Source organism: Boleophthalmus pectinirostris, unplaced genomic scaffold (assembly GCF_026225935.1).
Source record: "Boleophthalmus pectinirostris isolate CB_2022bp ecotype Guang Dong unplaced genomic scaffold, ASM2622593v1 HiC_scaffold_15, whole genome shotgun sequence".
Lineage (NCBI taxonomy): Eukaryota > Metazoa > Chordata > Actinopteri > Gobiiformes > Gobiidae > Boleophthalmus > Boleophthalmus pectinirostris.
In genome coordinates, this window is record NW_026571070.1 from 31,631,895 (window position 1) to 31,641,894 (window position 10,000).

Here is a 10,000-nt window from a genome sequence, read left to right on the forward strand (position 1 = left end):
AATTGGCTACAGGTAAATTTAAAACCAGCACTCAGCCTAACAGCACTCAACTGAAAAGTCTGGAAACTCTGAAATTTGAGAAAAATAAGCAAACCGTGATCGCAGAAAAGGCTGAATTAGAGGACGTCATTCTGAAACAAAGGATAAAGATCGCCAAATTAGAAAAGATAAATAAAACTGAAACCGCTAAGTGCGCAACTCTCAGCTCACAGCTCAAAGATTATCAAAGCAGATACAAAGCGTCAGAGAAGAGATGCATGGAGGTCAAAGAGGGATGTGAGGTTTACCAAAAAGAGTGTACCGCGCTAAAAGACAAGCTCGTCAAACTCAGGGAAGAATCCGAAAGCAAACTCGAGACCCAAGGCAAGAAAATTAAAGATATGACCGAAAAGATGGTCGCCAACAGATCTAAAATGGCGGAGTTACACACACAATTAACGAATCAGCAGGCCGAATGGGAAAATAAGTACAATAACCTTTTGCAAAATTTACAAGAGGCACAAGAGCTTGTTAATAAAACGATAAAAGAAAAAGAGGACATTGCCAGCGAACTGACCAAGGTAAAGGAANAATTTTTCTTATTTTCATTATTTCTCATTAGATGAGATGACATTTGTTCGGTCTCCACCACCATCCAAGAAACGCAAACAGGCTTCAGACAAACCTCCAAGAGACAGACCTGAGAAGTCTTCTGACAAAGGTGAACTCTTTACTATGTTTATACTTCAAATGGCAACATGCTGAAATTGGCACAAAAGTTTTCATTTTGTAAAACCTTCAAAAATTGGATCACGTTTGTCACCTTTGAGACCCTCGAGAGTAAACCCTCTTTAGATTTTTTTTTTTTTTTCCCTATGTGAAAAGTCAGATCTCCATCTACTTCCTATATTTATGGAATATATTTTTAATGTGTTGTTCCAAGTTTGGATGTATGAGTAGAGAAATATAGTTTTGAAAGAAAAAACATTTCATTTCATGGCAACAAAACCACATCCTACAAGCCCATATTTAATTAATGTGTACAATATTATACAAAGTACCCGAAGTAATGTAACAAAGTTACATTCTTGAGGTAGAAACTAAGTAATAAAATTTTTAAAGTAACTTCACTTCAAATGTCTGGATCCTATTGTCAACAATGTTAGGGGAGTCACTGCACACACTAACTGTTGCTTTTCTTCTTAACCCCTTTAAGGCAAAATCCAGAAGAAAATTCCCTGGCAGCAGACTGAGGTGCAGGCAGTGGAGAGGCACCTGAAACGATTTATTACATCGGGTGTCGTACCTTCAAAAGTGGACTGCGAAAAATGCTTGAGAGCTGAACCTGCTCTCAGAGGCAGAGAATGGAAAAATGTTAAATTTTACGTTTATAATCGCATCATAGCTCTTAAAAGGAAATTACAGCGCTCATAATATAGCATGACAGTTAAGTTCTAGGTTGGTAAACCCTAATTCAAACATAAAATTTTAACATTTTCATTAAACCCTCAGGGGTTCCTTAAACTTCTTTGGTTCTTGTTAAAGATAATACAGTAACGTGTATTTACCTTGTTGACATGTTCTGGCTGCTGTTGCAAGACATATTCAGTACTGTCACCAGTGTTGGTGGTGACATGTCCTATATCAGCTGTAGTTACTTCAAGTACGCGTGGTCAGCCTGATGGACCTGGCGTTTTGCTCAGACTGACCACGTCTCCTGTTGCCCGGTGTTCTCTGGAGGAGGATGTCCCAGGTGTGTGAAAGGAGGAACGCTCCATCATCATGATTAATACTGTCCTTGCCTCGTTTCCTGATTTCACTGGCCTCCCTGATCCAGCATTTGAAATGGATGTTTTCCAATCCAATGACCCATCATTGGACATTGAATCGTAAAAATGACAAGTTCAAACGCTGGATCAGGGAGGCATTAACTCTGATGACAGAGCTTTTTTGGGACACCCTCCTCCAGAGAACATCGGGCAACAGGAGACGCCTCCTGTCAGTCTAACCGACCAGCCAGGTCCATCGGGCTGACCACACCTACAGGAAGTAACAACAGCTGATATACAAAACTTCACCACCAACACCAGTGACAGTTATGAAGATGTCATGCAGCAGCAGAAACATGTCAACAAGGAAATACACTTTACTGTATTGTCTGTACTGTATTGGAAAACATGAACATCATTGCCTCAGCACTTCCTATAGACATTTTTTGTCTATTTAGACTTTTTTTTAATTTTTTTTATTTCATCTGTCCACTATTTTAATTCAGTTAATGCTATAGGCACCACATTTTGTGGGAAGTCCTAATTCTTGTCGAGGTTTTTAGTTCCAAGAATTGTTTAAAAAAAAAAAAAAAAAAGAACAATAAAATGTCCACTGACAAAAACAGCTGTAAAATCCTTATAGATCTTTGGATTTAATTGAAAAAGGTATGAAAAAATCTATAATCTATTCCTACTCTAATCAAAAATATAAACTTTATATGTTTAAAATCCTGAAAATTTTCATAAATTTAATGTTTTTAATTTAGAACAAGATTGGGTCTTTGGATTTAGTTGAAAAAATATGAATATGATTACAACTGTTTTTGCAAGTGGACATGTGTCATTAAGGTCCGAAGTGTGACTTTTTTATAAAAATTGATGCCATTGTAGCCTGGCTTCCGTTTTCTAGAAACTGTTACAAGATTAGAGGTCAATTTTTCGCTACATGTTAAATTCAAGTTCATTTAATCACTTAATTGCTTAAAATAAAAGTGAATTTGTAAAGAAAATATCTTCATTCTTTGTACTAAAAAAAAATATGTATTCTTTTTTCCTAGGTCCCCATGAGTGATTGTTTGAGAAATTGTGTGAATTATGTTAATTATGTTAATTATATGCAGATTTCGTCCCCATAAGCCATATTCACTAGTTTTTTTTTAGGTCCTCATGACACATCTTCCCACCATTATGTCATCATTTGAAAGATCTGAAGGCGTGTATAGGTTAACAATGCCATGTTAAGTAACCTCAATTTTTTTCAAACCTGTAGAACCTCTAGAAAGGGTGGTCCCCGCAAATGATGGCTAGAAAGTTGGTCCTCCTTAACCATGGAAACCAGTATAGGTGTGTGTGTGTGTGTGTGTGTATCTGTCCACCTGCAATAATTCTGCCATTTATGTACAGATTGTGACCAAATTTGGTACGTGGTTCAAGCCCTCATGCCCGATGCCGCAAAAAAAAAAAGTTTGGTGACGTTTCGAGGTCATTTGAGGTCACACAGGTCAACTGAAAGGTCACGCTATTATAAAGGATCAGCAATTTCGCCAATTTCTGAACCATCTGCGGCCTAAAATATTCACCCAATCATCACACAAGTTGGCACACACATAACCGGGGTACACTGGATGTTACAGGTTGAAACCGGTCAAGGTCAAATGAAGGTCAAGGTAACCAAGGTAAAATATGTCTTTTTGGCCATAACTCCACGAAAGATCAAGCGACACCAACGGGAGTGTCTCAAAATCTCAAAAAAAATATTATCTGTTTATAATTCTATGCATTTGTTTAGTAAAATATGAATAGTTTTTCTGGTGACACACAACACACTGATCTACAGTCACATAACTAACATGTACACAACTCATGAAAAATGAAAAAAAATCTTGTCCTTCTCCTTCTCAATCTCCTCCTTAAAACAAGTAAGTTGTTCATGTTCTGGCTCCGGTACGAGAGGAACTTTAAAAATCTCCAGGTGCTCAATGCTGCGTCCATGTTTGGACAACTTCTGTAAACACAGAGACGCTCACTGTGGTTGACGTCGTCGTGTCTCCAGTGTCACATGCGGGACACTTTTGGGCTGTTTAACGTTCACACTGGAGTCACATACAAGTCACATTTAAATGGAAATGTGAACGACCTCGCAAAAACATCGGATTTCACAAAAAAATCTGAATTGAGCGTTAAGCCCTGCAGTCTGAACGTAGCCTTAGTTGGTTAAAATCAAGTGATATGGTGTTAAAAACTGAGCCCAAAAAACAAAAAGTTTCAAAAACATGAGATTTTTTTCTGATACTTTAAACATGATTTCAACAATATAAAAGTGTTTGATGTTAGTGGTTTGTGAAACAAAGTCTGTGTACACTGGAGGAGTTTGGACCCTGTGTATATAATGGTCGCTCTGTAACAGTTATGGAAATCCCTAGTGTCATGTCACAGTTTCCAACCAGGACGTCCAATCTGAAAACTGTAAAACTGCCAGACAGAAATGTTTTAAAACTTTTTTTTTGTTAAACCGTAAACGTTTTAATCTCAACTGTGTTTAAGTCAAATCAGTAGCCCAGTAGTCTACAGCAGTCAAAGAGAAGGTTCTTTCGGGATGTTCCATCACCATAGCAACAAAAACCATAGTAACCTTAGAACAGCTTTGAAACTTTATGACATTATACTGTTGAGACTGTAAGAGTGCATTTACGGCATTTGTTGAGAAGCTAATATAATTTGGAATACTGAATAAATTACTCATTTATCTTAGCTAATTTAGTTGCAAGTTACATTTTAATTAGTTAAAATGGCGAGTAAGTCCAAATTGGCTACAGGTAAATTTAAAACCAGCACTCAGCCTAACAGCACTCAACTGAAAATATTAAGAGACTGGACAAAGTGATCAGATTGAAAAATAAAGAAATTAATGATCTGAAACACCAGATACAAGTTCAAGACCACACAATTGGGGACAAATAAGACGGCTCTGCGCTTACAGGCCAAAGAGAAGAAGAAACTACTGGTGCAGCTGGACGAACAACAACAAAAAGAAACGATACTAGAAAGTAGCGTCCACTTAAGTAAGAAAACGCAACATGTTTTGCAGGACGAGGTCGATGAGTTTAAAAAGCACGAGAAAAAAAATAAACTCGAGCTTAAAATGATGAGGGAAGAAAATCAGGACATGAACGAAAAGTTGCAATTCTGCAAAAGCAAACTCAAAATTTCTCAGTCGACTTTGAAATCTGAGAAGGAAAAGTATGAAATCTTAGAATGCAAGCAGCGCAATATTCTGGCAGGTCTGGAAGGCTGTCGAGACGTTTTACAAGACCGCGCCAAGCTCAAGAAGAAGGTTTCGTCCATGATCGAATACTACATGGCAGGTAACACTAAAGCCATTGTAGATAAGGACGCACACTATTTGAACAGTCAGTTGGTGGAGTATATACAAGTTCACAAAGAGCGCACAGAAAGAATTTTAACTCACCACGAGAGGGAGAAGATACGGAACGCCAAAGTCGCGCACAACGCTAAAAGACGCGACCTCAATGAAAAAATGGATCTCATCAACTACATCAACGACCAGCAAATGCAACAAAAGAACGAACCTGCTAAAAAAGCACACTAGGCAGGTTAGCAATTCAAATTTAGCCGTGTGCAAGCAGTATCGGCTACGTAGTTCAGTACATGGTGACGTAACACTGGAATCGCAATTTAAAAAAATAAAAAAAATAATAAAATAAAATTAATTTAAAAAAAATCTGAGTCTAAGTCTTTTTGTAACTGTTCAGTATTTTGTATTTGAGTTGTTATTATCAGATACTCAACAATCCTTGGATACTTTGGTCCAAGTTGTGATTGTGACCATTCTTGGGATATAACTGTTTTGATATTTTTACCTGGTCCCTGAAGGGTCGACCAAGTTTTGTATTCACCCTGTGTGTCTGTGTGTGTGTGTGTGTCTGTGTGTGTCTGTGTGTCTGTGTGTGTCTGTGTGTCTGTGTGTGTCTGTGTGTGTGTGTGTGTGTGTGTGTGTATCTGTCCACCTGCAATAATTCTGCCATTTATGTACAGATTGTGACCAAATTTGGTACGTGGTTCAAGCCCTCATGCCCGATGCCGCAAAAAAAAAAAAGTTTGGTGACGTTTCGAGGTCATTTGAGGTCACACAGGTCAACTGAAAGGTCACGCTATTATAAAGGATCAGCAATTTCGCCAATTTCTGAACCATCTGCGGCCTAAAATATTCACCCAATCATCACACAAGTTGGCACACACATAACCGGGGTACACTGGATGTTACAGGTTGAAACCGGTCAAGGTCAAATGAAGGTCAAGGTAACCAAGGTAAAATATGTCTTTTTGGCCATAACTCCACGAAAGATCAAGCGACACCAACGGGAGTGTCTCAAAATCTCAAAAAAAATATTATCTGTTTATAATTCTATGCATTTGTTTAGTAAAATATGAATAGTTTTTCTGGTGACACACAACACACTGATCTACAGTCACATAACTAACATGTACACAACTCATGAAAAATGAAAAAAAATCTTGTCCTTCTCCTTCTCAATCTCCTCCTTAAAACAAGTAAGTTGTTCATGTTCTGGCTCCGGTACGAGAGGAACTTTAAAATCTCCAGGTGCTCAATGCTGCGTCCATGTTTGGACAACTTCTGTAAACACAGAGACGCTCACTGTGGTTGACGTCGTCGTGTCTCCAGTGTCACATGCGGGACACTTTTGGGCTGTTTAACGTTCACACTGGAGTCACATACAAGTCACATTTAAATGGAAATGTGAACGACCTCGCAAAAAAACATCGGATTTCACAAAAAAATCTGAATTGAGCGTTAAGCCCTGCAGTCTGAACGTAGCCTTAGTTGGTTAAAATCAAGTGATATGGTGTTAAAAACTGAGCCCAAAAAACAAAAAGTTTCAAAAACATGAGATTTTTTCTGATACTTTAAACATGATTTCAACAATATAAAAGTGTTTTGATGTTAGTGGTTTGTGAAACAAAGTCTGTGTACACTGGAGGAGTTTGGACCCTGTGTATATAATGGTCGCTCTGTAACAGTTATGGAAATCCCTAGTGTCATGTCACAGTTTCCAACCAGGACGTCCAATCTGAAAACTGTAAAACTGCCAGACAGAAATGTTTTAAAACTTTTTTTTTGTTAAACCGTAAACGTTTTAATCTCAACTGTGTTTAAGTCAAATCAGTAGCCCAGTAGTCTACAGCAGTCAAAGAGAAGGTTCTTTCGGGATGTTCCATCACCATAGCAACAAAAACCATAGTAACCTTTGAACAGCTTTGAAACTTTATGACATTGTACTGTTGAGATTGTATGAGGGCATTTACGGCATTTGTTGAGAAGCTAACCGCGCACATACTGACTGAGAGGAGGGAGTTAAAGCAATATAATTTGGAATACTGAATAAATTACTCATTTATCTTAGCTAATTTAGTTGCAAGTTACATTTTAATTAGTTAAAATGGCGAGTAAGTCCAAATTGGCTACAGGTAAATTTAAAACCAGCACTCAGCCTAACAGCACTCAACTGAAAAGTCTGGAAACTCTGAAATTTGAGAAAAATAAGAAAACCGTGATCGCAGAAAAGGCTGAATTAGAGGACGTCATTCTGAAACAAAGGATAAAGATCGCCAAATTAGAAAAGATAAATAAAACTGAAACCGCTAAGTGCGCAACTCTCAGCTCACAGCTCAAAGATTATCAAAGCAGATACAAAGCGTCAGAGAAGAGATGCATGGAGGTCAAAGAGGGATGTGAGGTTTACCAAAAAGAGTGTACCGTGCTAAAAGACAAGCTCGTCAAACTCAGGGAAGAATCCGAAAGCAAACTCGAGACCCAAGGCAAGAAAATTAAAGATATGACCGAAAAGATGGTCGCCAACAGATCTAAAATGGCGGAGTTACACACACAATTAACGAATCAGCAGGCCGAATGGGAAAATAAGTACAATAACCTTTTGCAAAATTTACAAGAGGCACAAGAGCTTGTTAATAAAACGATAAAAGAAAAAGAGGACATTGCCAGCGAACTGACCAAGGTAAAGGAAGATCACCAAAGTCAAGTTAAAAGCATCCTCCAACAAAACGACAAAGAGGTCGAAAAAGTGAAGCAATCCGTCACCAACTTACATATACAAATACACGACCTCAATTACACAAATAGGGAGTTACAAACAAATATTAAGAGACTGGACAAAGTGATCAGATTGAAAAATAAAGAAATTAATGATCTGAAACACCAGATACAAGTTCAAGACCACACAATTGAGACAAATAAGACGGCTCTGCGCTTACAGACCAAAGAGAAGAAGAAACTACTGGAGCAGCTGGACGAACAACAACAAAAAGAAACGATACTAGAAAGTAGCGTCCACTTAAGTAAGAAAACGCAACATGTTTTGCAGGACGAGGTCGATGAGTTAAAAAAGCACGAGAAAAAAATTAAACTCGACCTTAAAATGATGAGGGAAGAAAATCAGGACATGAACGAAAAGTTGCAATTCTGCAAAAGCAAACTCAAAATTTCTCAGTCGACTTTGAAATCTGAGAAGGAAAAGTATGAAATCTTAGAATGCAAGCAGCGCAATATTCTGGCAGGTCTGGAAGGCTGTCGAGACGTTTTACAAGACCGCGCCAAGCTCAAGAAGAAGGTTTCGTCCATGATCGAATACTACATCGCAGGTAACACTAAAGCCATTGTAGATAAGGACGCACACTATTTGAACAGTCAGTTGGTGGAGTATATACAATTTTACAAAGAGCGCACAGAAAGAATTTTAACTCACTACGAGAGGGAGAAGATACGGAACGCCAAAGTCGCGCACAACGCTAAAAAACGCGACCTCAATGAAAAAATGGATCTCATCAACTACATCCACGACCAGCGAATGCAACAAAAGAACGAACCTGCTAAAAAGCACACTAGGCAGGTTAGCAATTCAAATTTAGCCATGTGCAAGCAGTATCGGCTACGTAGTTCAGTACATGGTGGATACTGCTGACCACAAGGAACATGGAGGCTCCAGACTTACTCACCAAAACCTCTAAATTTGCCTCCACAAAGCTTCATCCAATCCCAGACAATGTTATGGCTGATGTGGACGGAGCTTCAGTAGACCATGGCCTATCCTGAGGAGACCTGGAACTGACCAATCTCCGTTTACATGACGTAACACTGGAATCACAATTTAAAAAAAATAAAAAAAATAATAAAATAAAATGAATAAAAAAAAAATCTGAGTCTAAGTCTTTTTGTAACTGTTCAGTATTTTGTATTTGAGTTGTTATTATCAGATACTCAACAATCCTTGGATACTTTGGTCCAAGTTGTGATTGTGACCATTCTTGGGATATAACTGTTTTGATATTTTTACCTGGTCCCTGAAGGGTCGACCAAGTTTTGTATTCACCCTGTGTCTGTGTGTGTGTGTGTGTGTGTCTGTGTGTGTCTGTGTGTGTCTGTGTGTGTGTGTGTCTGTGTGTGTGTGTCTGTGTGTGTCTGTGTGTGTGTGTCTGTGTGTGTCTGTGTGTGTGTCTGTGTGTGTGTGTGTGTGTCTGTGTGTGTCTGTGTGTGTGTGTCTGTGTGTGTGTGTCTGTGTGTGCTGTGTGTGTGTGTGTCTGTGTGTCTGTGTGTGTGTGTGTGTGTCTGTGTGTGTGTGTCTGTGTGTGTGTCTGTGTGTGTGTGTCTGTGTGTGTGTGCTGTGTGTGTGTGTGTGTGTGTGTGTGTATCTGTCCACCTGCAATAATTCCGCCATTTATGTACAGATTGTGACCAAATTTGGTACGTGGTTCAAGCCCTCATGCCCGATGCCGCAAAAAAAAAAAAAAAGTTTGGTGACGTTTCGAGGTCATTTGAGGTCACACAGGTCAACTGAAAGGTCACGCTATTATAAAGGATCAGCAATTTCGCCAATTTCTGAACCATCTGCGGCCTAAAATATTCACCCAATCATCACACAAGTTGGCACACACATAACCGGGGTACACTGGATGTTACAGGTTGAAACCGGTCAAGGTCAAATGAAGGTCAAGATAACCAAGGTAAAATATGTCTTTTTGGCCATAACTCCGTGAAGGATCAAGCGACACCAACGGGAGTGTCTCAAAATCTCAAAAAAAATATTATCTGTTTATAATTCTATGCATTTGTCTAGTAAAATATGAATAGTTTTTCTGGTGACACACAACACACTGATCTACAGTCACACAACTAACATGTACACAACTCATGAAAA

At 38.6% G+C, this 10,000-nt stretch overlaps 2 protein-coding genes across 2 annotated transcripts in view; one reads left to right on the top strand and one right to left on the bottom strand.

The window, feature by feature from the left end:
• Window positions 1-10,000, bottom strand: part of mpp7a (MAGUK p55 scaffold protein 7a) — a 386,727-nt gene that overhangs the window by 204,468 nt on the left and 172,259 nt on the right. The gene's annotated exons all lie outside the window — the stretch shown is intronic.
• Window positions 7,185-8,814, top strand: LOC129408073 (rho-associated protein kinase 1-like). The gene has a single exon (XM_055150776.1). The coding sequence runs from the start codon at window positions 7,229-7,231 to the stop codon at window positions 8,765-8,767; it is 1,539 nt and encodes a 512-aa protein (XP_055006751.1). The 5' UTR covers window positions 7,185-7,228; the 3' UTR covers window positions 8,768-8,814.